The 26,685-nt window shown below is 36.2% G+C and overlaps 3 protein-coding genes across 3 annotated transcripts; 1 reads left to right on the top strand and 2 right to left on the bottom strand.

Annotated features, from left to right (window-relative positions):
* Positions 1-10,743: 10,743 nt before the first annotated feature.
* Positions 10,744-14,320, bottom strand: LOC131344632 (galectin-3-binding protein A-like). Its single transcript, XM_058377073.1, has 6 exons — positions 14,166-14,320; positions 13,961-14,050; positions 12,684-12,893; positions 12,429-12,560; positions 12,027-12,294; positions 10,744-11,949 (listed from the first exon to the last, which is right to left on the bottom strand). Exons 2-6 carry the CDS (start codon positions 14,037-14,039, stop codon positions 10,920-10,922), a joined length of 1,719 nt encoding a protein of 572 aa, XP_058233056.1. The 5' UTR covers positions 14,040-14,050; positions 14,166-14,320; the 3' UTR covers positions 10,744-10,919.
* A 4,704-nt stretch (positions 14,321-19,024) lies between these two features.
* Positions 19,025-20,422, top strand: LOC131364923 (retinal rod rhodopsin-sensitive cGMP 3',5'-cyclic phosphodiesterase subunit gamma-like). The gene is made up of 3 exons (XM_058408400.1): positions 19,025-19,206; positions 20,080-20,120; positions 20,227-20,422. Exons 1-3 carry the CDS (start codon positions 19,025-19,027, stop codon positions 20,301-20,303), a joined length of 300 nt encoding a protein of 99 aa, XP_058264383.1. The 3' UTR covers positions 20,304-20,422.
* LOC131364912 (tetraspanin-10) lies at positions 19,141-23,476 on the bottom strand. The gene is made up of 3 exons (XM_058408390.1): positions 23,187-23,476; positions 22,045-22,628; positions 19,141-21,538 (listed from the first exon to the last, which is right to left on the bottom strand). The coding sequence occupies exons 1-3, from the start codon at positions 23,277-23,279 to the stop codon at positions 21,193-21,195; spliced, it is 1,023 nt and encodes a 340-aa protein (XP_058264373.1). The 5' UTR covers positions 23,280-23,476; the 3' UTR covers positions 19,141-21,192.
* Positions 23,477-26,685: the final 3,209 nt, after the last annotated feature.

The following is a 26,685-nucleotide window of genomic DNA, read 5'->3' as shown; positions in this document are numbered from 1 at the left end:
TTCTTTGGGAAACTTTGGTCTTGCCCTCATGTTTTTTAGACAGCAAAGGTTTCCTTCCTGCACACCTCCCATAATATTTAAAGTTGTGTAGTTTCTGATTGTAGATTCATGCACTTTGACATAAACTGGAGCAAAAGCTTGCTGTAGGTCCTGTGATGATATTTTTGGGTTTTTGGAGACGTCTTTAAGCATCTTACGGTCTGTCCTTGAGGTGAATTTGCTTGGACGACCTGACCTGGCCATGTTGGCAGTTGTTTTAAATGTTCTCCACTTGTAAATGATTTTCTGGACAATGAAATGGCTGATTACAAATTATTTTGAGATCTTTTTATATCCTTTACCAGACTCATAAGCATCAACGATCTTCTTTCTGAAAGCCTCAGAGAGCTCTTTGGATCTCACCATGGTTGGATCTCAACCAAGCTAAATGTCTGAGATTTAAATAGGCAAGCCTCCTTCAAAATGCTCTGTAACAATGTTCTAATAATTTGCACCTGATGTGATAGACCTGGAGGTCATTTTATTCATTTTAAATACAAGTAAATGTGGGGCTGTCCTTACTTTTTCCTCACAAGAATCTGGAATTTACATTTTACGGATCATTTAAAAAAGACTTTTCTTTGCTTTTATTTGTTTAGTCATATTACTTGAATCTTTCAATATTGTTAAAATGAAGATGCCCATATGTTTAGCTATGTTAAAAAAAACACAGGCTTTCATGGGGTGTCCTAATTTTTTCACATGACTGTATAATACATAACATATTATAGAAATGTTAAGATTTATAATTGTACAAAAATAATAAGCACAGAGTACACAAAGTACAGTTGATTAACCTTCCATTCATTCATATTTACATGAACTTATGTTTGTAAATTAAAATCACATTTACATCCAAATGTATTGTGTTAACATTTAAACAAACTTGAATTAATATGGGTATTATTTACTTACTATTTACTAGTTTACAAGTTTACTAGTTTAGTATACCGCTAAGGGAGCCTTATTCAAAAGATTTGGATAAAGAATATTGTAAATATTGTAGACTGTTAAATGGTAAGGTGTATTCATGGGGTAGTTACGCACACATACACATCAGTATTTATACCTCCGACACAAGTGCAGTGCTACTAAAGTAAACTGCCTAAAACAGAGGTATGATGTGATTCTGGCATTAGACTTAATTTGATTTTCTATTACTGTTATTATTATGAGGAGGGAAGAACAGAATTAAGCACTGCTGTCAGACAGTTTGAACCACATTATCTCATGCTTCAGGCTGCAAATGCACTCAAACATGTATGGAATGTCATCTGAGGTTAATATTAAATACATAAATATGATATTACTAATGAATTAATAGAATCATCCCTTCAAATCCCATAAAAGGTTTCCTCCCCGGTGGTCAGACATCATCTGAATCCGAGAAGTGAACAGTGACAGTGTGCACACAATTAAACTACATATTGATGTAGCTTTCAAGTTCAAAGGTCAAATGTTTTTCATACATCTAGGCTAAATATATGCAATCTTAGCTATCTTTCACAAGTCTACATTAGTTTACAAGTCAGTTAGGGCATCTATTGTGTTCATATCAGAAGTCATTTTAAAACAATTCATTAGAACCAGATTAATTCTCTATATCAAAATTCCACACTATAAGTGGGTCAACAATTCATATACACCAAGTTCACTGTCTCTAGAAACACTCTTGAATATTCCAGAAATTGTTATAATGCCCTTTACAAGCATGCGATTGTCCAAATGACATAATTGTAAGTTAACTGAGAGTGTGACTGTGGCAATATTTAGACCTACATTTAGAGACTATAAATACAAATACAAAAAAACAGTCAAAAAAAATCTTACAGGACTCCACAAGCCCAGTAAACACCTAAAGGTGCCATAAGTATCTGTACACAGAACTGATCAGGGGTTCAAGCCCCAGCACCACCAAACTGCTACTGTTGGGCCCTTGAGCACGGCCTGTAACCCTCTCTGATCCAGGGGTGCTGTATCATGGCTGACCCTGCACTCTGACCCCAACCTCCAAAGATGGGCTATGTGAAGAAAGAATTTCACTGAGCTGTAATGTTGTCACGGACATGCCGGCTTCCGCCGCTCTTCTGATTATACTACCTGCAACCAATCTCGCCGGCACCTATTTAATGCCCTCACTCGCCAGTGGCAGCGGCGAGTATTAGAACTGTTAAGTGAAATGAGTGACTTGCCTTAGCTATACCGTTTGTCCTGCATTACCTGCCCCCTTTTGCCTTTTTTTCCCTATTGCATTGGCATATCCTATGTTTTTCGTCTTGTCTAGTAAAGCCTTTGTGTTTTCACCCCCAGCTCTCTCTCTTGTGGTGAATGTGACAAATGTATATGTGACAAATAAAGGCTATTTCTATTCTATTTTCATTCCAGGAAAGAGACACAAATGAACCCCCAGGGATGTGAGACAAAAACAGAAACAGGGTCTGAAAACAAAAACAGGTGATCACTGGCTGTTTGCAGGAGTGTTCACTGGTTCTCTGTTCTCAGGTGAAATGAAAATCATCAACTCTATTTATGCAGAAAAAAAGGGTGAAGCTTTAAAATATAAAGGACTCCATCACCACTGTGGGGATGGCAGTATAACGCTGTTGGTGCACTTCAGAAAATGGATGACATCGTGAGGAAGATGAATTATTTTGAAACAAACAAGACAATTAGCCAGAATATGAAAACTCTGTAGAAAATAGGTCTTCCAGCAGGGCAACGACCCTATGTATACCTACAACGTTATTGGCAAAATGGCTTAAAGCCAATAAAGTGAAAGTACTGGAGTAGCCATCGTAAAGCCCTGACCTAAATCTTAAAGAAAAGTTAAAGATTCAGTAAACTAAATTAAAAAACCAGGTACAAGAAAGACAGTCCACATACCATCAGTTTTGTCAGGATGAATGTGCAAAGCATTGTTAGAAGCTTGTGAAATCTCAAGCATCGGATTCAAGCTCAAGCAATTAAAGGCAATGGCACAAAATGTACGTAACAACGTGTACGTAAAAATATGATATAGTAAATAAAATTCTCCTAGTTGTTATCCTGAAAATAGGGAAGATATGGCAACATTAAATGTATGAAGTTGTGAAAGAATGACTTTGCATATCTGCATGTGTGTAAACTTTTGAGCTCAACAGGAAGTAACGCTTACGTACCTAAACATATATTGTACAAGAAAAAAAAAAACGGATGGAAGTTACATGTGAGGTCTGAAGACTGATGTGTACAAATCAGTATGAACTCTGTCCTACACTTAACACAACTCTGAACTCTCCCAAAGTGTGCTGAAACCCACAGGCACTTGCTAGATTCATCCATTAAAACATTTTCTTCAACGCATCAGCATTAAAAAAAATAAGACAGTAAATGAAAAACATTATAAAACAGATGACATTTCATATATGATTTCATTAGGATTTCTGATGCCCATTTAGTATCTTGTGGATACATACACTGTATGCACATGATAAAAAATAAATAAAATGTAATTTGTGCTTAAAAGGTCTGCTGGCTCAAGTGCTATTTCATCATCTACAGAATAATGAGTATTGAATCTAAAATTGTTCAACTTAAGGCCCATCTGCTGGATCTAAATACCTTTGGCATCATAAATATCAATGATGAACCCAACACTGACTTCACAGCTACTATGAATAAGAAACAGATATATAAATATTTATTTAAAATAAATGTACTATATACAGTAACGCAGCTGCGAGTTTTGGGTCTCAGTTTGCTCTTAGCAGACAGAACACAGAAGGAAGCAACTCAGCATTGCTCCAGTAGAGGGCCAACCAATCTCACATATCCTACTTCAGCGTCCTAGCGACAAGCAATAACAATAACACACAGAGCTGCAATCTTGTATTATAACAATTAATGCAATATCAAAGAGGGAACCCTATCATTTTGACGCATGCATGAACTCAACTTCTCCGTTCATTCCTCTCCAGATGTGTGAAACGTCTCTAGGGAATGCCGACACACAACCTCAGCGTCGTTTCTCAATCATATCGCAACAGTCTTTCAGGGTCTTTCATTATGTCCTTAACCGTGCCCATAGTGAGCACAAATGTTAGTAATCAGGATGCAGCATTCAAAAATTTCTATTACTCATTGATGCCTTGGAGAACAATTGCACAGATTTACATTTCTGCGTTCTTAGAAAACATTCTGCTCTTAGGTACATTCAGTCTGAAAAATGTAATGAAAATACCTAGAATATAAATTGACATTAATTATTGCACTGATAATAACTAACTGATGCAGCCTAATGTCTGATTTGTACCAAATACTAAATACTAAAAGTCATTTATGTGCCTTTATTTTGAACCGTATTCAGGTGAGTAATACAAGTTGGGGCATATACAAATGTATGCATAAAATCGACAACCCAAAACCCGAAACAAAATATGGATGTAATATATTTTTCTCACTTAGCTTTATATCTAATTGTAGATTAGTATGATTACTTTATCAGAATTATTTTTTTAGTCTAGAAAGGTCCATTTTTGAAGAAGGGATCTTAGTGGGTGCTCACATTGACAAATAGATAGATAGATAGTTAGATAGATAGATAGATAGATAGATAGATAGACAGACAGACAGACAGACAGACAAACAAACAAACAAACAAATAAATAATAAAAGGTGAATTTGAATGAATCAAAGGTAGAAGGTATACTGTTTTTGTAGTATGTAAAAAAAATGTTCTGATTGTATAAATACTGAATGAACAATCCATACACTGTAGAATAAGATTGTTACACTGTTCTTATTTCTTCTGTTTTACTCTATTCTTCTCTTTCTCTTCTGATCTATTTCTTCTTTTCAAAGGTTTTTTATTCCAAACTCAAGTTTATAGGTTTCAAAAATGAAACTTAAATAATCCCTTGTCTTGTGAGATGACTATTTGTGAGATGAAACAAAACTTATCTTCATGAGGCAGCAAGTAAAATTGGCTAAATCTAGGTTTAACCATCTTGAAATAAATTACAGTGTATAGACTGAATATTTGATGAGCTTAGTCTATAACAGTACTATAAACTATAAACTCCATATAGGAATTGTATAACTTTTTATTACTTTTTTTATCCCAAAGAAAATTCTTTTGCCAGAGACTGAAAAGTAGATATAAATGGAATACAAATATATATATATATATATGATACTGTATGTAAAGACAGGAGATATGTGCTTTTTGTTGAATTAATGACATCCATTTAACCTTTAATTTGCTTTGCACTGATATACTGAATGCCGCAACACACTAAGGAAAGACAGAGGAAGTGATTCTAAAAGTCAGCAATTTGTGAAAACAGGAACAAAAATATTGCTACCAAAACATCATGACCTAGAAAAAAAAAAAAAAACTATATTAAAAAATAGTTTTTGGCTAGTACAATGTTTTTATAGTCCTGTGTCTAATACATTGCAGTTGCAAATAAACTAAATTCTGACATAATGTAACTACTTGAGGATGTATCCAGTTTTACAAATGAATGACAATATCTGTGTATTTATCATATGAGCATATCAGTGTAGTCACAAGGTCAGTCTTTAAACCAGTCTGTAACTGTATAATACTGGATAATTTTACAAGACTATTGTAGAATTACTCGATTATTTATGATTACAGTTACGAAAAGGTCCATATTTAGAGTTGAGTTACATGCAAGGTCAAGATCTAATACTGAAATTGCGTACAACAAAAACCTCAGATGTATGATCTTAGACTATGGACTTCCTTTTCTTAAATTCTTAAGACATGATATTCTTAAGTTACGCAAGTTATACACATGGGGTGGAGATGAAGCAAACCAGAGACGTCTCTCATCTGCATGGATATTTCTGTCCATGAAGCTGACCTAGTCACATTATTCTTGTGTGATGTTCGTCCAGAGCCACTGTCTGAGAATTTGATGTAACCACACTATGTCACAATGTAATGCATGATTTGTGCTGTAAATATGCAAAAATGAATGAATGAATAAATAAATAAATAAATAAATAAATAACATTTTGAGGCTAATATTAAACTTGAGGCTAATGAATTGTATTTTTAGTTTAATATGTTATTTTTCCCCATATCTGAATAGACTGCATCTTAATCCAAAAACAAAGCTTATATGAAGAGCCAGAATTTTATTTTATGGAAAAGTATTAACAGTGTTAACGTAAAATATGCAGTAAGTGTCTCTAAAGGGAAGTAATTCATAGCATTTAATTTACACTTAAAGTAAAATGTTTGTGCAATACTCTGGTATTACAGACCTTGTAAATTATGGACTTTTGTTTTTCTAAAAATATAATGCAAAATTTCTCATTTATGTTTTAAACAGTCCTATCGAAGTAGAGAAATAATTTTATTTACGAGTAACTGGTTCTGAAAAGGATTCAGCTGTCACAGGCTTCTGTTGGGCATTTATTTATTTTTTATTAATTTATTTTTGACAAGTAGTCCAAGGGTAATGGAAGTTTATGAAATACAGTTTCAGACCTTCATCTTTGTTGATATTAGGTAATCTTTTTAGTGGTTCTGAGATATTCATAGGTCTGCACACACTTGTTCAGTGGCTGATGATGTCCTTTCAAGAACTGGATAAGCTGAAACAGCCATGCTGGGAGAATGCTTAGTACAACTTTTATTCCCTTACATTATCAGTAATCACAAAAGAAAAGAAACTTACACTATATTGCCAAAACATTGAATTCAGGTGTTGTTTTTCAGGGGTTGGGCTTGGCCCCTTAGTTCCAGTGAAAGGAACTCTTAATACTTCAGCATATCAAGACATTTTGGACAATTTCATGCTTCCAACTTTGTGGGAACAGTTTGTTGATGACCCCTTCCTGTTCCAACATGACTGCACACCAGTGCACAAAGCAAGGTGAGTGAGTTTTGTGTGGTGGAACTGAACTCAACCCGATAGAACACCTTTGGGATGAATTAGAGCAGAGACTGTGAGCCAGGCCTTCTTGTCCAACATCACTGCCTGACCTCACAAATACACTTCTAGAGGAATGGTCAAAAATTCCCATAAACACACTCCTAAACCTTGTGGAAAACGTTTCCAGAAAAGTTGAAGCTGTTATAGTTACAAAGGGCGGGCCAACTCCATATTAATGTCATGTCTATGTAAAGGCATACATAGACATGTAAAGGCTCGCAGTCTCCACTTTAATTCATCTAATTCAAAATTGTTCAAACACAGTCAAGACTGTAAAGTAATTGTCACTTCAAAATTGAGAAGAAGAGAAAATGTGACCTCAGTGACTTTCACTGTACAGTGCTTCTTAGTGCCAGATGGGCTGATTTCAGTATTTCAGAAACTGTGGATCTCCAAGGATTTGAGCTGACAGGAAGGCTGCAGTGACTCAAATAGCCACAATTTACAGCCAGATTTCACTTCTGTCAGTCAAGAAAAGAAATCTGAAACAGCAGATACAGGCAAACCAAAACCGAACATCTGATGATTAGGAAAATCCAACTGCTTTTGTCCTATCTATGAAAATATCAGATAAATGCTATATAAATGCATAGTGACATAGTAGTCAGCACGCATGTCTAATACCTCCAATGTCCCTCTGCCATGTGTGTGGAGCTCGTTGTCCCCATGTTTTGTTACTTTGGATCTCTAAACCATTTCAAGACTCAAAAACAATATTCACACTCCACCAATCGTATTATAATCTGAGCTTCAGCAGCCCCATGTGTGTAAAACCACATAAGGTGTAAAGTAAGTTTTCACCATGTGCACATATTTATGATGAAACATGATTAAACTGAATAAACTTATATAACAAATAGCGAGAACTTATTTGTGATCCTTAAACAAAGTATTACTAAAGTCCTCCCTTTCCTCTAGCTTACATTATTAGACTGCTGACTATGACTCAAAAGAGGGATAATATTTGTCCATGTAAATACATTGTATTTGTCCATGCTAATGTAAAAAGTGGTATTAATAGCTCAAATATGATTTAAAAATTGTATTGCTTATTGTGTGAATTTATTTTCCCAATATTCTCAGTCACTTTTCCACCTGTTAGACCTTGCAACTAATTGTTCTTATTCATGATATGAGTCTAAGGTTTAAGGTTCATCGTGACCACCATTGTTGGCCTTGGTAACCCCCCGCCCTCTTTATCAGGTCTATGTAAATACTACTCTTATGTATAACCTTTAATTTGCTCATGATGATTTTTTCACATTCACAGCTGAAAAATGTTTAATGAAAAACTGAAAGAAATCACTAACACTGGCATGACCAAATGACAAAAATGTAAGCAGAGATCTACTAGTGTACAGGAGAATGTAATCAGATGTACTCTGGATGCACAACAAAAGTAAAGCTATAGTCATCAGGGCAGGGATGGGGCAGACCCATACTGCTGTTGGTTGGAACCGTAGCTATGTCATTTTTAAAATCTTGGACATTGAACACAATTTTTTCAGATCTGCATGAGAGATCAAAAATGTGGCAAAGTTAAAGAAAAAAAAAACCTTTCACAGAACAAAAAGGCTTAGAAACAAATCTGAGCATATACTTTGCACAGAATAAAACACATATGAGGGATTAAATACATACATAACCTGGGATGTAAACTGAAAACAGTTGAGATGAATTATGGCACACGAGGGAAACAAGCAGTGACAGGACAGGGCAGAGACAAGAAAAGAAAACATGGAACAAAAGCTGAAGTAAGTGACAAAGCTCTGCTTGGCTTGCCTCGCTCAGCGGGCAGGCAGGATTTCAGACAGTAGCTTAACTTTAGAGTATTAAGGAGGAATGAAAACTATTTCTTATAAGAGATTTCTTTTATATTGCTATCCCTCTGTTCAGCAGTGTTCAGTCAGAGCACCGAGCTGCACTAAGTTTTGTTTCATAGAAGAAAGTGGGAATGATACGTCTGGGTATCTAGCATGTCCAGACAAAGTGCTACTTTCTTTACCAGCAACATTCTGGAAGCTGGAGTTGTTCAAAATAAAACATGTTGAGACATGAACATCTCCTGTTATTCATTTTACTTTCAGGTTCTAAGCATATACTGAAAAATCAGTTTCCTGCTTGGCAGTGTACGTAATTTTCAACTACACAATGGTGTATAAGGTGTATATCATAAATAGGTGTATATTTTTTTATGTATACATTACAATATTACATAAAAAATGTGTTTAGAAGTACTGGTCTAGACACTACTGAAACAGTCTCAGACACTTTTACGCAAGATAAAATCAAGTAAGATTGAAGCTGTGAACTGCATACAGGTGATTTACAAAAAAATGGAATGCAGAAACTCAACTTCAATACATGCATAAAGTAACTTTGAATAGGGCCCTCAGAATCAAAGTGTTATGGTACATTCAGTGCCTGCTGAAAACTTACTAGACTAAAACTGGATGATTTTTGACACTTTAGACTAACTTGACTACAAACTTTCCTTTCATACATTCCTGAATTTTGGTTCACCAAAGCTGTGGTGAACAGCTGTACAGAGACTGTTATTATGACCAAGCCTAGGGTTAGGTTGCACAGAGTGATTAGCTAGGGATTCAGTGAACTGATACCTTTATAATGGGATAAGGAAAGACAGACAACGAGAGGATTACCACAAAGAGAGTTGATATATTGTGAATAAGTAAGCAAATATATATTCAACTGTACAATGGCGTCTCTTCAGGATGGGCCACATGCTTTGTAGAAATATTCCTATGTCTGCCTCAATAAACTTCGAAGAGCATTGCTACTCGGACCCCAACTCTGTGTGGTTTTTTTGGTACTCTCTTCCCTGGTTTCAGCTCAGAGGTAACAATAGCAGCGTGTCTTGGACTTCTTCTCCCAATTTAACCCAAAAGAAAAATTCTATCAAGAGCAGCCTTTCCACCACAATGAACCCTTTCCAGTATGCCTACTGTCCTAACCACTTAACAGAAGATGTGATCCAAATTCTCTGACCCACCTGGACAGAGGATGCTATCTGTAGGCTTCAGTTCAGCATTCAATACAATCATCCCACAGCCTGATCTCATTCTGCAACAGCGTCCAGGACTTTCTGACTGTGAGACACCAGTGCCACTTTACTGAACACTAGAAATCTCCAGGGTCTTGTGCTCAGTCCACCTGTTTACACTCACTGTTGAATTATGACTGGGCTGCAAAATACAGCTCCAATCAAATTGTCATGTTTGCTGATAAAGCTCCCAATGTGTGTCTCATTAGCAACAATGACGAGTCAGCATACAGGAGGAAGTGAAACCAGCTCACAGAATGATGCAGAGACAACAATATTTAATTGTCAGTGAAACCAAAATGATAACTGAGGAGACACTGAGTGGATCACTTTCTCATTTATATTAACAGAGCAACTGTGGAGAGTGTTTTTTGGTGTGCACACCACAAAGGACCTCTCCAGAATTCTCAATACCTCCTGCCTAGCCAAAACAGCTGAAATGTTTATTTTTTCCATTTGTGTAGTTTTTGTCCTGTTCATTGCATATTTTGTTATTTTGCACTTTATATGCTTATATATTGTGTGTATCATTTGTTGTACATCATATTTTATATTTTATTTTATTTTAATATATAATAATTAATATCATATAATAATTACTTTATTTATTTATTTATTTTAAACAAATGAGCCAAATTCTGGCCTGCAATAACACAGTGACTGAAAACCTTATTCAACAGACTCACAGTGTTTGCAAGTTCAGCAATCTTTAATTTGATCATGTTGATTGTTTCACATTCACAGCTGAGAAATGTTTATTGAAAAACTGACAGAAAGAAGTCACTAACATTGGCATGACAATAATTTGATATAAAAATTAGAACAAAGATGCAAGCAGAGATCTATTAGTGTACAGGAGAATGTAATCAGATGTACTCTGGATGCACAACAAAAGTAAAGCTATAGTCATCAGGGCAGGGATGGGGCAGACCCATACTGCTGTTGGTTGGAACCACAGCTTTGCCATTTTTAAAATCTTGGACATTGAACACAATTTTTTCAGATCTGCATGAGAGAATCAGCTTGTTGTCGAAGCGAATTGTGCTCTCATAATTACTCATGACAGATTGGCTATAGAGTCTGGCTACAGGCAAAGAGTCACAAATAAAACCTTGGTTAGAGCATTCCCAACTATTTCGAAGAACCTGTGCAAACCATTGGATTTTTTCGTGCCTGTAAGACACACTGTTATGGGCAGAAGTTGTAAATGAACTAGAACTATAGGGATAATGAGAGTAATGGTAATTGTTAGAGCCACTGTCTGCAGTGTAATTGATGGCAACGCTCCATGGATCAGCAGTGTAGATCCTGGGTAGACAGTCATTAAAATTATTAAAACGTTCTTTAATCTTTGAGAAAGGTAAAGTATTGAATTGGAAGCCTTTCAACAAAGCACTACTATAAAATGCTTCATTGCTTTGGTACATGCCTGAGCTGTACTGAATATCATAAAGATTTTCAACAGGAATCATGGGGAAGCGAATGGAGCTTAGTAAGCTGGTCTTGTCATCTAAGCTAACTGTCTCTCCTTTCTTCTTGATTGATTCTTCCAAGACCTGAAGCACATAAAACTCATCTTTCACTACTAAATCTGATCGAGACAGAAGTGCCTTCATCATGTGTATGGAGGCAGTTTTCCATGCCGGAGAGTCAACAAGGGATTCAAAGTTCCAGGAGAGGTACTGAAGAACATTTTCCTGAAGCAGCATGTCCTTGGTACGAACACCATACTCATACAGGGACACTTGGGTACGGAAGGTGCTGTCCTGAGGAAGGAGCAAAGTAAAGATTCTGCCTATCTCCTCCAAAAGCTGTTGCAACTGATAAATATGAGAAAGCTGGTGTAGGCACTGGGCTGAAGAGAGGGTGATGTCAATCTTGCGTGTGTACAGATACCTGAAAGGAATTGCATGTCTTGAGATCCAAAAGACAAGAACCTTGCTGAATGGATTAATTCAGTTAGTAGAACTTACCTCAAGAAGCTGGAGATATGGGGATGGCAGTTTTGGCTAATTTCAACTGTGTGGTCTTTGTTGCTATCAGAGATATTAAACTGAGGGTAGAGAGATAAAATCAGCCTATGGACACAAACTGTTTTAATTTCAGCTTGGTCTTCACTGGGGTCACGGACCACAACACTGAAATCACAGTTGTCACCACTATCAAAAAGTCTCCCAAGCTCTCCAGACAGGCCCAGGCTGTGGTCCAGTTGGAACTTATAGTTGCTGTCCATCTCTTTTCCTGTAAACAGTTGAAACAACTCAGAGCAGTTGAAGAATCGAGATCTAACATTGATTCACAAAAGGTAACAAAACAGATTCATTTCATTTAAAGGCAACATTTCAGGCTTTACATATAACTATGAGATGGCTTACCACTTTCACAGACCACTCCTGCATCCTCTTTGTGAGAACAGTCAGTAACACCCCAGCCTTTAAAATGACAGCTGGACAAAAAGCTCTCTGATCCCTTGCAGCTCAAATCATCAAGCCAAATAGGACCAGAACCTAAACCACAATTAAAAATTCAGAATTTATTCATTCATCCATAATAACTGTTTTGATGAAAACAGCAATGAATGTAATTTAATGATCATCTCTACAATAGTATCTTCTGAATTCAGAACTTGCCTTCTCCGTATGATCCTCCTGCTTTGGCTGAGACAGCTCCAGGAAAACCAAGCTGCTGGCACACTACCTGGGCTTCAGTCATGTCCCAGCTGTCATCACAGACTGTCCCCCATTTGCCATTGTGGTACACCTCTACACGACCATTACTGGGCTGGTCACCTCCCACCAACCGCAATTCACCTTCCATGGGCGGTCCCTTTTTCTCAACATCTGCAAATTGACATTGGCATAGTAGTTCAAATTAAAACATTTTAAAATTAAAATTATATATATTTTCTGGACAATTTTCAAAAGGAATTGCAAATTGTGAATTTTGTGGATACATAAATTGTAACATAATTCAACTGAATAAGCAAATCAAATTTAACAAATGTATGCATTTGTATACCCTTTTTGATTTACTTGACACCAGAGTGGGACAACTTTGGCTCCAGTGATTTATGTTAATAAAACTATTTGTTCTTTGTTTTAAATTTATATTGTTTCCACTCCAAATTGTATAGTTCACTGGAATAGATGGGTGAAGGGTAAATAATTGGGTAAATAATTTAAATAATTGGGTAAATAGTTTCTTGTTAAATTGAGAAAGAAAGGACATTCATTTGAATTTTTCTTTATGTAAAGTTTATGTGAAATTTTTGTTGAGTTTCATTTATTTTGTCAAATATCATAGGCATCAATGCAAATTTACGTATTAAACCAAGCCACTGTTTTTGAATATGGTGAAGCCGAGCGCAATTTGTGAACAAGAGATTAAAATGATATATCTCAAGACTATTCTTCATTCAGAAAACAAGAAAGCTATTAAAAAGGTATTTGTTCAGCAATTGTCTGTTCAGCACATTTTTGACTTTCTGGATATCTCTTACAAACACACCCCATAGTATACTCCAAGCCCCACCACTGACTGGAAGATTTCTGTGCAAGAAATTGCAAATGCAAAAGGGATTAGCGACTCTATTGGAACTTTGCCACGCTCCATATGCAATGTTTAGGGAGTGAAATAGCAAACTAGGCATCTGCTATTGCTATTTGGGTATGCCAGGGTCATAACTCATAAGAAATGCAATGCAAATGACTTTGGCAGATGATTTGCAGGGTGATGTGCATTTTTGTTGCCTTTTGAATTATTTCAGAATTTATGCATCCACAAATAGGAAATGCAATTGCAGATACATTTTACAATTCCTTTAGAAAATTATCCTAAATTAAAAAAAATAAAAAAAATAACAATAACACAATAAAATTATTTGTTATACTGTTAGAAACATACTGACCAAATAGACTCCAGCCTTGTGCAGAGACATAAAGAGACAGCAGAGTCCAGATGACAAAACTACTTCTAGATGACACCATTTTAGCAGAAGCTGTGAAAACAAATATTAAAATCTTAAGCATCTTAAGATCCTAAAAAACGTCTAATAGCACTAAGAAAATTTCATATTCTAAGACATATTCCTGCAAAAGTGAACTTTAGCTTACCTTCGGAGAAATAAGAAGAAATAATGAAACCTATGCCACAAGATCTCTTTTATATAGGTCCACCAGTGTTCAGTTAGAGCCCGGGGCATGAGTTTCGTTTCACAGAAAGCATAAAGAAGAAGGTGGGGTTAATGAAGAAGTCTAGCCCACAAAGTCCATTCTTCAAACAACCTGCTAAGTTCACATTACTTCCTTCACCAATGACATTTTAGGACCTGGTGTTCAAATCAAAACAACATGACAAAGGGCCGCTCTTGTTTTTTTATTTTACTTTCAGGTTCTAAGCATGTACTGAAAACTACTTTTACCCCTTCATTTGGTTTCTTGTTTAACGGTGCAGATATTTTTGTGGTATTTTTGTGGCATAGTTACTCATTATTAATATCTTGTTTTTAGAACTGCAGTATAACAGCAATAGCTGTTAGTCACAGTCTCATGAGCATGAGTGTAGTTATACTCAATAATGGTATGGCTGTGATTAGCTATGGCTCTTGGTTGCAGCCTCGTGCCAACTGTTAATCTCAGCTGTGCCAAATTTCAGTATAACCACACTTAAATTAAATTAAATTAAATTAAATTAAATTAAATTAAATTAAATTAAATTAAATTAAATTAAATTAAATTAAATTAAATTAAATTAAATTAAATTAAATTAAATTAAATTTTGTTTCATTTCATTTAGCTAGTTCTTATTGCATTTTACAGCAAAAAAATAATAAAATAAAAATAAATATATAAAAAAAAAATAAAATAAAAATAAATTAATAAATAAAATCCATCGTCAGTCTACATTTTCTATCCCTGATTTTTTCCTGGCTTTTTAGAAACTGTCTAGTTAGTGTATAAAAATGCAGCTCTGGACACTACTGAAAAAAAAATCTTAGACACTTTACATACCTTTAATTGCAAAAGTATGTACAATGCCCTGTGAATGTACGATCCAGAGTATGTTCTCACTTTTCTAGGCCAGACTCCAAATCCACTATAAATCTGGACCAGGAATATGAATAAAACAAATGAATGAATTAATATAGCCAGTTCCCAGGGCTGTTATTTTACCTACTATGCAAATGTGTCACTGATTTTGAGTCTGCACTTAAAATGTGTGCACTCTGGTGGAGTAAGAACTGAAATGTAGCTCCTGCAGTCAAGCAATGGCTCCACCTAATGGAAAATATAAGACATGGTTAAAATATGGAATAAAACATATAAGGCAGGAATGAAAACATAAAGTCCAGACTCAAACCCTGTGTGGTGATATAAAGAGACAGTCGAGTCCCAATCACAAAAGTATTTCTAGATGACAGCGTAGCTGTAACAACTTCCATGTATTTTTACGTTAATATATTTTGCAGAAAGGGACCTCTGAAGTAATGAGAATGGATAATAAAACCTGGAAAAAATATATATTAGATTAGATTAATCTTTTTTGTCATTGTGCAAAGTACATGTACAAAGCCAATGAAATGCAGTTAGCATCTAACCCAAAGTGCATAGTGGTATATTTATAATAAATTACGAATAGCGATACAGCTATGGGGGTGATATATACAGAGTGAGTGGAAGATATATGTACAGTAGTTATTATAAATAGAATAATGTATATATATACAGTATATATATATATATATATATATATATATATATATATATATATATATATATATATATATATAAATTATTTTATATTTAAGAACAATGCAGTGGTATATATATATATATATATATACCAGTGGTATATATATACACTGGTATATATATATAATATACCAGTGTCTTTGTGAGGTGCAAAGTGTAGTCCATGGAGCCCTTGTTTTAAGGCTGCATGCTGGAAAATGGAGTTTGTCAATGATTCTGGCATTCGCATGACAGAACTCCATCCAAAGAGCTCACTCCTTGAGTAGAACATGACATTCACTGCAACGATGGGGTTTATATATATATAGTTTGTATAGTATAGAAATAGCCTTTATTTGTCAGATATAGATTACAGCACAGTGAAATTCTTTCTTCACATATCCCATCCTTGGGGGTAGGGGTTAGAGTGCAGGGTCAGCCATGATACAGCACCCCTGGTGCAGAGAGGGTTGAGGTCCTTGTTCAAGGGCCCAACAGTGGTATCTTGGCTGTGATGGGGCTTGAACCCCCGATCCAAAGCCTTAACCACTTGAGCCACCATCACCCTGAATATATAGTAGATATACATGCAAGTCAGAAATATGCACTGTTGTTAGTTTTTCTGCCAAAAAACTTATACCTATCTACCTATACCCCAATATTTTGGGTTAGATTAATTATTATTAATCTAGTTAGTTTAGTTATTATTATTATTATTATTATTATTATTGTTGTTGTTGTTGTTGTTGTTGTTGTTGTTGTTGTTGTTGTTGTTGTTGTTTGCAATTTTCTGTTGTAGTTGGGCTGGAAACTTTGATGCCACTCCCTTGTGCCACCAATAAATCTCTAACTTATTAAGGCATGGATTTCAAAGGAACTCTGATTATGGATTGAGATTTGAGGAATTTAGAGGTCAAGTCAACATCACAAACACTGTCCTTTCCCTCGAACCATTCCTAAACAATTTTTGCAGTGTTGCAGTGTTACGTGTCAATGTAAAATCTACATTAAATGCCAGGACCCGAAGATTCCCAGCAGAACATTTCCCAGAGCTTTACACTGGTTCCATTGACTTGTCTATTTATCCATAGTGCATCCTTGTGCCATCTCTTTCCCAGGTAAGCAACACACATACACACACACCTGGCCAGCCATATGAAACTAACAAGATTTATCAGACAAGACCACTTCTTGCTTTGCTCCATCGTCCAGTCAGATGATCTGCTCATCACACAATTGTAGTGCCCGTTATTTCGGATGTGAACACAGTAGATGCCCTAATTGATTGGCGGAAGAAATGTGTAGTTTGTATAATATAGTAAATTTATGGATTTGTGAAACCTGGGAGCAGAAGATAATGGGTTGTTGGCATGAAATTCCTGGTTGAGTTTATGGTTGAGGATGCCATGGACTGATGCCCCAGCACTGCTTTTCTGGGTCGTAGTCACCAGGTTGAAAGTACACTCTAATTAGCTGTAGGATTCTGAGTGGTAGCCTGATGTTAAGGTGACATTCATCACCAGTTTCTCCATGAAGCTAGACTGCACTGGTGAAGTGAACTGGGAGCCACGATCATTCACTATTTCCCCTAGGAGCTCAAAATATTGGAACACATGGTTGAACAAGAGTTTGGCCGTGGCAAAAGAAAACACATATGATCAACATGGGGCTGCTTCTCTAAAAATGGGCCATTATACTCCATCAAAGGAAACATGAATGGAACGTAGTACCAGGACCATTATAATAGACAGTTTCTCACTGGACAAGAAACTGAGCCTGGGACATTTCAGCAAGACAACATTACACAAAAATGTGAGTTTTTTGTGTTGGCAGTAGAAATTTGCAGAAGTGGGTTAATCTAATGTAAGAGTGTCAGGCTTAGTTAAAGTTTGAGCTTCAGCGATGTCCAAAAGTTGAGACCATTTTGAAAATGTGGGATTTTTTTTTTCAATTTAAAATTGGAAATAAAGAGAAGGTTTTAAAAATATTTTGTGTATTTAATATTGAAGACTTTTGCTACATGTTTAGGTCCCTATATGAATATAAGCAAGTTTGTGATATTGATCATGTTAATTGCTTTGTACGTAAGGTCAGAATTTCCTCATGCACAGTCTATTCTATTGAAGCAGTGTTCAGACGATCCTCAGACGGACTTGAGCTAAAATGGATCATAAGGTTCTGCACAAAATTGTGAGGTCCATGGCAGCTTGAGTACACACTGTCACTGTCATTACAAAAACAGAAGTTGACTAAGACTATGGATTAAGACAAGGACTGAAAACAGGTGCCTATATTGCCCGTTAAGCTAAAGCGCTTGCACTCCGTTCAGCATTTTGTGCATTGTCCTTTCTCTAATGCGATTAATTAAATACCCACTAGCCAGGAGACTTGAGCCTTACAGGTTTACAGGCCCTGGCTTACAGGGTCACTAGAAGAGGAGGAGGAGGTTATAGTAATCCTGCTTCTGATTGTAGCTTTGGAATTTGGTTTTATTACATTGAGTCTATGAGTCAGTAGAGATAATAAGGAAGTCTAATAGAGATAATAAGGAAAGTGGAGACTGCCCGTGTGGTCCAACATAACGGACTGTCCAATGGTTTTATAATTACTTCTCAAGAATAGCTTAAATATGCCAAGAAGGAAACAGTATTTAAGAAGTTGAGTTTCCATGCAGAATGGGAGATTACAGCCAGTAACATGTGCTTTTCATAAATAAATCAGATTTTTGAAATATCTTAGCCATATCTTGGCAAGACAACGAGCAAGTAAATATTTGAATTGAATGAAAGTTTACCAAGCACTGAAATTAGCTCAATAGAGAAAACAGAGGTTGCATTAACAAATATATTTAAGTAGTTATAATAAAGTAGTTATTTCTTTGTTTGTTTCTTTGTTTGTTTTCATTTTGACATCTGCTGACCGCTAAGGAAAAATCCACGCTTTTTACCCACTACATTTCAAAATTATTAGTTACACTGATAAATAATCTACTTATTTTTGGAAATCATAAATTGACCTAAAGGAGTTGATTTAAATTCCTAACAAAGCAACAATTCATTTATCACTTCTCCTAACTTCTATTGTTGACCAATATATGTACCACAGTCCACAGTGATAACATTACGCACCAAGTTCTGTGTATAAGTCATTCACAATCCGACTTTAGCCTTATCTCCTTACTCTAATCCATTCACATCTGAAGTGCATGCAGACAGTCCACTCTGGATCCATCATTTTCATCCATGAGTCGACAAACAGAGCCTGGATTCATGAATGTGGAGATGCCCAAGTCTGAACACAAAGCCGGCAGCAAGATGGCAACTCGAGCCACAGGGCCTGGATCTCCACATAAGGGTCCACCGCGTTTCAAACAGAGATCCAACAGGCAGTTCAAAAGCAAACCACCCAAGAGAGGAGTCATCGGGTAAATACATTTTATTTTCAAATACTTTTTAAGATGTGGATTTTGTGTCATTTTAGATTTGTAACTGTAATGAATTTTTGGTCTTATTTTTAAAAATAAATAAAAGGGAAATCCTTCAGTGCACCTTGGTAACACTTTACAGTAACAGTGCATGAAAAATCATGCATTAATAGCCGAATACTTACTTCATTATGAACTAATAATGAGCTAACTGTAAGTACAGTGTGAGTCTTATGAATTCATGCTTGAATAACCACCACATTAAGTACATCTTAGTACCCGTTTGGTAGTTAATGTATTAATTAACACATAGGGGTACATTAAATCAAATATGCTCTTTAAGAAAGCATCTGAATTAGCGTGTATCATTTTAGCATATGCAGCTGTGTACACAGACATTACTGGATGGTGCACTAAAAGTAAACACCTATAATTTCATCTCCATCTGTTTTGCATCATTCTTCAGCCTTTTCTCTAGAAATCTCAATATAGTACTAGTACATGCTCTCGGTGGCTCTGGCCTGAAGCTCTGCTCTTTTACCCACAAGAGTGAATTCAATAATTTAGTAATATTTATTCATTTGACAGGCTTCTATAAGATTCTATAAGATTTGGTAATAATATTTTTTGGTATTAGTCCTTAATACATTAACTAACCAATATGTACTCACAAATATGTGCTTAAGGTGGTTGTTATTCATGCATTAATTCATAAGACTCATGCCATAGTTAAGGTTAACTCTTCATTAGTTTGTAATTAGCCGTAACTCATCATTAAGCAAGTATTAGTGCACAATTATTTATGAACTGTTATTTTCAAGCTTAATAAAGTCACTGGAACTGTTGTACTGTGTGTGTGTGTGTGTTTTACAGGTTTGGTGAAGAAATTCCCGGAATGGAAGGCTTGGGAACTGGTACAGATTACATAAAAGACTCATTCTTAACTTCTTAAATCATGGCACTCATGTAAAGAGAATAACAGAGCTGAAGGTTTAATACAGATGCTGTTCTCTTTTGCAGATATCACTGTGATCTGCCCCTGGGAAGCATTCAGTCATCTGGAGCTGCATGAATTATCTCAGTATGGCATCATCTGAGAAAAACATCCCTCCTGTACTACGTAGAGTTCTAGCAGTATCTAGCAGTAAGCAGAGGATTTCTACATGACCTGTTCACCTGTTCGTAGCTTAGACAATGAGTAGGGGAACAAAGAGGAAAACGTAAGTCAGAGGGTAGTAAAAAATCTAGTGTCTAGCAAATACTGTATTACTTCACCCTCAAATGTGAGTAATTATTAAATATATAAGTTATTATAATATAATAAGTAGATTACGTTTATGTTTCTTTTGATACAGTTTCTGTTTGGTACATCAAACCATTTCTTCTTATATTCACATGGTCTTTGACTATTATTGAGATTATGATTACAGCAAAATATTTGTGATGGAAATATGTTTCTGGTCACGTTCGATGTTTTAAACAAACATTTCTTTGTGTTTTACCATCAACGTGTGACTCTCATGTGCCACTCTTGTTTAAAAGAGCAGATCTCTCAGTAGTGGAAATTGTTAGGTTTTTTTTTTATGTTGCAGTCCTGATTGAATTTGATTACGTAGAAGTCATTTTGCAAAGAAAGTGTTTATTTTCAAGTCTTTAAGCAGCCATTCGTGTTTTGTCTAAAATCAGTTGAGTGCTATGATTGTGTTGTGTTTAGACCCACAATCATTAGCAGCACTGGAATGACTTGAGCACTGATTAAAGCTTTATTTTGTACTTTTCAAGGAAGTGTACATTTCTTTGTAACACTGAGTGTATGACGTCTGTGTGTTGGGAATGATAGATCTGTCTTTTCTAATTGAAACACAAGTAAAAAAAAAAATAAAAAAAATCAAATTCCCAGAACAGGAAAAGTGATGAGGAGAAGTGATCATTCACTTGTAAAACATATGTAACATAAATAGGAGTTAATGCACAAGCATATTGATACTAGTCATTTTGTACCTTAAGAAGATTGTGATTTCTTTGACATGCTTTTATTGTGTTCTGTTGGATTCTATCCAGCAAGCGTGTAGTAATGACCAGTGTGAGGATCTGGACTCCAAGCAGGGCAGCTGTTACTATGCCAATAACCTCAGAGTGCAAGTTGATCCAGCGTGAAATACTGCCCAGGCAGCCCCCCAAGAAAATCACACTTTGGGCTGAGAACTCATCCAGCTGCTGTGCCCTTAGGCCACACTGTGAGTTCCACACTGTGCCATTTTCCAGTGGATCCACACAGCAGGAGGGAGGAACGCCACATGCCTGCACGCCTGGAGATGAGCAGTTAAAGTACCTGTAATAGAAAGGGAAATCATTTTCCGGTCAAACAGCAGTGAGTGTAGAGCAAGACATTATATATAATGAGGCACTCATAATGGCAGGGGGATACATGATTTGATTGTAGCAGTGTTTGTAAGCTTCCTCTTTTGTACCTGCCTAAAATTTACATTTCTGGCATTTTTTCATGCTCTTATCTAGAGCAACTTGCAATTTATCTTATTCTATACAACTGAGAGTTAAGAGCCTTGCTCAGGGGCCCAGCAGTGGCAGCTTGGTGGACCTGGGATTTGAACTGACATGGCAGCTTGGCAGACCTGGGGTTTAAACTGACAGTCTTCTGATCAGTAGGCCAACACCTTTACTACAAAGCTACCACATCCCCCAGAAACAAAGGAACAAAAAAAATAAAAATATTATTTGGGAACGTGCAGCCCATCCCAGGATCAAGGCAGGGAACAAGGTTGCCCAAGCAAGGGACATCCTGAACAGGCAAGTCTTTTCTAGTGACTGTATACTCACTGGTTGATTTCCCAGTCTCGATAGTTATCCACCCCACAGCACTGCAGCCCAACCTGGATCTCATCTGTAATAAACCTCAGGTCCAGGTCATCCTGGTAGCGTGTCATAGCCATCAGCATGGTTGAGCGCAGCAGCTCGGTAATCCAGTCCTGAAGGCTGTAAGCCACAATGGCTATCAGGACCTGAGCAGCTACAAGAATTAGCAGTGTTGCAGAGAAAGTACGCAGCAGGCAGTAATTCTCCCTTAGTGCTCCCACACAGCCTGTTAGACAAAGCAGTGAAAGCAGCATGCCAAGAAAAACTAAGAGCAGCATGGGATCAGTGCCAAGGCCATCCAGCTTCTCCCGAGCGAAGGATTCCTTGTTCATAAGACCCCAGAACCCAATTCCTAAGGTGGCCAGTCCCAGCACAGAGAAGACAAAGTTGCTAGTGAAGAGCACATATTTCAGCAGAAAGACAGTCAGATCAGAGGAGCTGTGGGATGGCAGTTTGGTTTGCTGATCATGATTTGATGAGCTTGAATTTTTTTGCCTCTCTGTGCTGATATCTGTGGCCAGGTATTGAGTGCCATTCCTAGTGGTCACCTAGGAGATGTAATAGATGTAAAATGTTAAGGAATGAAATGTTTGGATTCATCTTTGCTTCATCCTGTTGCTCATAGATTCTAGGACTAGTCTTCATGCACTGCTTGTTCATAATCATTTTGTTGTTTGTTTAAGCATAAAGTGCATCTATCTTTATGGAGGAGGGGGTCACATTAATATAGAGATCCTGTTCAGGATCATTCTGAACAATACAAAATATAAATTTGTAATAAAGTACTTCTTCTTTCTGAATTTAAGAAACAAAAAAGCTGATTATGGTTATATCACCAACTTTTATTTGCAATAAATGGTTACACAATGGTGGTCATACTCCCTTTTACACACACACACACACAGCTGAGATAAAGATATATATTAGGTATTTTATAACACAGTTTACCAATGTACTGCTTAAAAAATCAATAAAATTGCTAATAATTTTTTTAAACATGCAAATGAACATCTCTTGATTCTCATCTAACAGAATGTGAGTCTTAAGTTCTAGTAAACTTAACTGAGGTAAAAAAATAAAAATAAAAATGACTGATACCATGTTACCTCTGATATGAGTGGTCTGGTCACATCATCCTGTATTTTGGACCTCGGCTTCCAGAAAAAAGGAATCCTCTTGGAAAGCCAAAAGGAGCTCATCTCATATTACTGGTTTGGGACACTGTGCCCACTAACATGCCGGTCAGTACCAAAGAAAGAAGCGTGGAAAAAAAAGCATAGATGAAGAGAGTGCTTGTGAAAGAGCAGCAGTGTAAAAGAGCATGGCTGAGATCTTAAACATTCCTGCATCATGTGAGAGTCACAGTGCTGGGATTAGAGAAAGAGTGTGTGTATGAATGAGATCTTGCTTCTTTGCTCAGTCATGGAGCAGCTGATACATAACCTGGGTGATGTGATATTCAGTTCAGCTCAATAGTACACTGTTCAGAAAAGAAAAATTAAAGCATGATGTTCTCTGTTTTGTTGGAGTGGAAGCCTGGAGATACAGTAAAATATAACCAACCGGATTTAGGGGGATTTTAATAATGCGAAAAGACATTTTTAAAAACAGTCTAATAATCCTTTAAATATGTGAACTGACACAAAACGGCTCCAACATTTCATCTCAGCTTCTGAAAATACACAAGTCCAGATGCAACGTGACAGATTATTTTGGCAACAGCAGAAAGTGATATTTCAAAAGGCAGTAAACTACAAAGCTGCTTCAGTAAATCTGTCACCTGTGAAACCTGGAAGAATCCGAATAACTAAAAACTCTTCCAAAAATTTTTCTCCTCGCTCATCAGTGTGCTGTAAAATCAGCTGTGGCTCTGACACAAAACCTGGGCTTTCACACAGTCAAAACCTCTAGCTAAAATCAGTTAATGGTTATTTATGCTACAGTTCACTATACATGTTTATGAGATATAAATAAAACCTCAAATCATACTGAATAATGATATTTTGACACTAATTTATGGAAAATACATAGAAAAATATGGGGATGTGGTGGCTTAGTGGTCGGACTACTGATTAGATGGTTGTGAGTGTCAATCCCAGTTCCACCAAACCGCCACTGCTGGGCCCCTGAGTAAGACCCTTAACCATCAATTGCTCAGTTGTGTACAAAATGAGCTAAATTGTACGTCACTGTGGATGTAAATATGCTTAGGTTTTATTAATTAATTCAAGCAAACTATTCTGTATGAGACTAATGTAAGTATTAGATCACAAAGAGTCAACCAATCATAATCCTAAACATGTGTCTCCTAAAAGAAAGCTTCACTTAATCAACAAGTATACATTTTTAATCAGTTCATGTGGAGCACCAGTTGTTAGTTCAACTAGACTCAAATGGACAAAAGTGACCGTTAAACAAGATCTGTGAATGTCCGGCAAGCAGATTTGGGCATGTCCAGCAACGTGGCAAAGTTGAGAAAAGTTTTAACTTGATGCAAATATGGAGGAATTTGATACGGCACCTACCAACTGGATTGAAGATAGTAGAGCACATGGCAAAGAGCACACACTGCTTCTCCTTCATCTCCTATGATATGATACATATATACACTGGTGATTTTATATATATTTAAACACTCTCCCTCCTGCTAAAATGTTTCATTGAATGCTAGTTGTGCCACCCACTGATCAACTATAGCAACCAGTAGGAGGACCGTCTACTGGCCACTTTATAGTACAGTGACTGGAGACTGTCAGAGCTGCTTTTACAAAACGTGAATCAAAAACCTTCTGCCCCATCAACTTCAAATATTAAACAGGTTTATGCAAATAGAATAAACCAACTTATTGACTAATTGAATTATTTCCTACATTATATAACATCCCACGTTTTTCTAATTTCAATTCATAGCTGATCTCTTAATATGTAATGAAAGCAATCTGCATTTAATATATCTCACTCCTGACCTTCTAAGGCTCCAACTTTTTGCAGCCACGATCTCATATAAAAGCGAAAATATTCCACAGACCTCTCTCTGAAATGTATTTTTATGAGCATTAGACAAATCGTATTCATTTAATGGAGGCGCTGGAGCTTTTCATTTCTTAAAGCTCCAACCTACCAAAGCCAAACCAGTTACAGTGTGTTAAAAAACACTGCCCTGGAAAATTTTTGTATCATGATTAGTTACAAGGTCTTCAATAAAACTCAGATTACTTAGACTTCTAAAAACCTACCAAATAACTATAACAAATAAAAAAAAAAACTTTGATAGTGAAGCGCACATATTTCAGCAGAAAGACAGTCAGATCAGATGGACTGTGGGTCTGTAAACAGTAAAAGGGTCCAGGATGACAGTTTGATTTGGTTTTTGGACAGTTTGGTTTTTTCATGGTTCAAATCTGTCTGGCTCTCTGTGCTGATATCTGTGCCCAGGTATTGAATGACATTCCCAGTGGTTACTTAGGAGACATAATGGTTGTAAAATATTAAATGATGAAATGTTTGGACAACATCTATATCTATACTTCATCCTATTGATCATAGATTCTCAAACATGACAAAAATCACAGAATTAATCTTCTTTTAATCTTTAACAGAATTAAAATGCATTGTTTGGTTTAGAATTTATTTTTTTAACCCAAAGGGTTAATAATATTAAAATCATTTTTCTCTAACCTTATATAGAGGGTAAAATCTAATCAAAATGACAGAGATCATGTTCAGGTCCATTCTGAATAATGCAAGATATAAACTTACTAAATACATGAAACAAAAAGATTCTCATCATATTACTCCTATTTGTCCAAAACATTTACATTATGTATTGCTAAAAATAAAATAAAAATCACTTTCTTTTTAAAAACCCTCAAAGAAAGATCTCTTGAGGCTGTAAAAATGTTATAATGCTCTTGATTAATGTAACACCCTTTACAAAACCCAGATTGAAGAGCAGCACAATATTTACACAATGCCATGCAATCATTTCATACATCTGCACCTAGGCCTTTTTCTTTGGCTACATGTCCATACAGACAGACAGGCTGTCCAGAGGAATCCAGGTCTTGGCTGTGGCCTCACATTGCACATATTTTGAAGAGGACAGATTCAGTATATTTAAGGAATAAGCTGAGCAAATGTTCCAGTCGATTTGATTAACTGGTCAGATTAACTGAATTCAGTGGATTATGGTCAGTGTTATTTGATTAGAAGCGGATATATTTAATGTTTAGTTTCCATTCATAATTACATAACACTAATTAGTTCAATGAAGTTTTTCCTGCTTGCAGACCATAAATGGACAGTGCATCAGATAAATGTTTTTTGCTCTAACATGCCATCTAGTGGAAGACTAGGAGAACGACAGAGATTAAAGAACCACTGATGTGGGTGACATTGGACAGTGTGAACCTGAGTCATTACTCTTCCATGGTATGCTATTAAGGTCAGTACTAAGTGTCTTGAAAGGACTTTCAATACATTTAAAGTATGCAAGTAAAGTTAACCACAACATCGTTCTGTGGGGATCTGTGTCTTAACATCCACAGCAATATTGTACAAACCTCAGAGCAGTGAGTGATTCTCAGGTATTGATGGGATTAGTGG

This window comes from Hemibagrus wyckioides, linkage group LG02 (genome assembly GCF_019097595.1).
Source record: "Hemibagrus wyckioides isolate EC202008001 linkage group LG02, SWU_Hwy_1.0, whole genome shotgun sequence".
In the NCBI taxonomy this organism is placed as follows: domain Eukaryota; kingdom Metazoa; phylum Chordata; class Actinopteri; order Siluriformes; family Bagridae; genus Hemibagrus; species Hemibagrus wyckioides.
This window is presented reverse-complemented; position numbering and strand designations above follow the sequence as displayed.

Coding starts and splice junctions, on each gene's coding strand:
- LOC131344632 (XM_058377073.1), bottom strand. CDS start 14,039: ATGGTGTCATCTAGAAGTAGTTTTGTCATCTGGACTCTGCTGTCTCTT. Junction 12,561..12,683: donor AGGAGGATCATACGGAGAAG/GCAAGTTCTGAA, acceptor ATTGTGGTTTAG/GTTCTGGTCCTATTTGGCTT. Junction 11,950..12,026: donor CATATCTCCAGCTTCTTGAG/GTAAGTTCTACT, acceptor AATTCCTTTCAG/GTATCTGTACACACGCAAGA.
- LOC131364923 (XM_058408400.1), top strand. CDS start 19,025: ATGAGTCGACAAACAGAGCCTGGATTCATGAATGTGGAGATGCCCAAG. Junction 19,207..20,079: donor CCCAAGAGAGGAGTCATCGG/GTAAATACATTT, acceptor TGTGTTTTACAG/GTTTGGTGAAGAAATTCCCG. Junction 20,121..20,226: donor AATGGAAGGCTTGGGAACTG/GTACAGATTACA, acceptor TCTCTTTTGCAG/ATATCACTGTGATCTGCCCC.
- LOC131364912 (XM_058408390.1), bottom strand. CDS start 23,279: ATGAGCTCCTTTTGGCTTTCCAAGAGGATTCCTTTTTTCTGGAAGCCG. Junction 22,629..23,186: donor CCAGACCACTCATATCAGAG/GTAACATGGTAT, acceptor TACATCTCCTAG/GTGACCACTAGGAATGGCAC. Junction 21,539..22,044: donor CGAGACTGGGAAATCAACCA/GTGAGTATACAG, acceptor TTTCTATTACAG/GTACTTTAACTGCTCATCTC.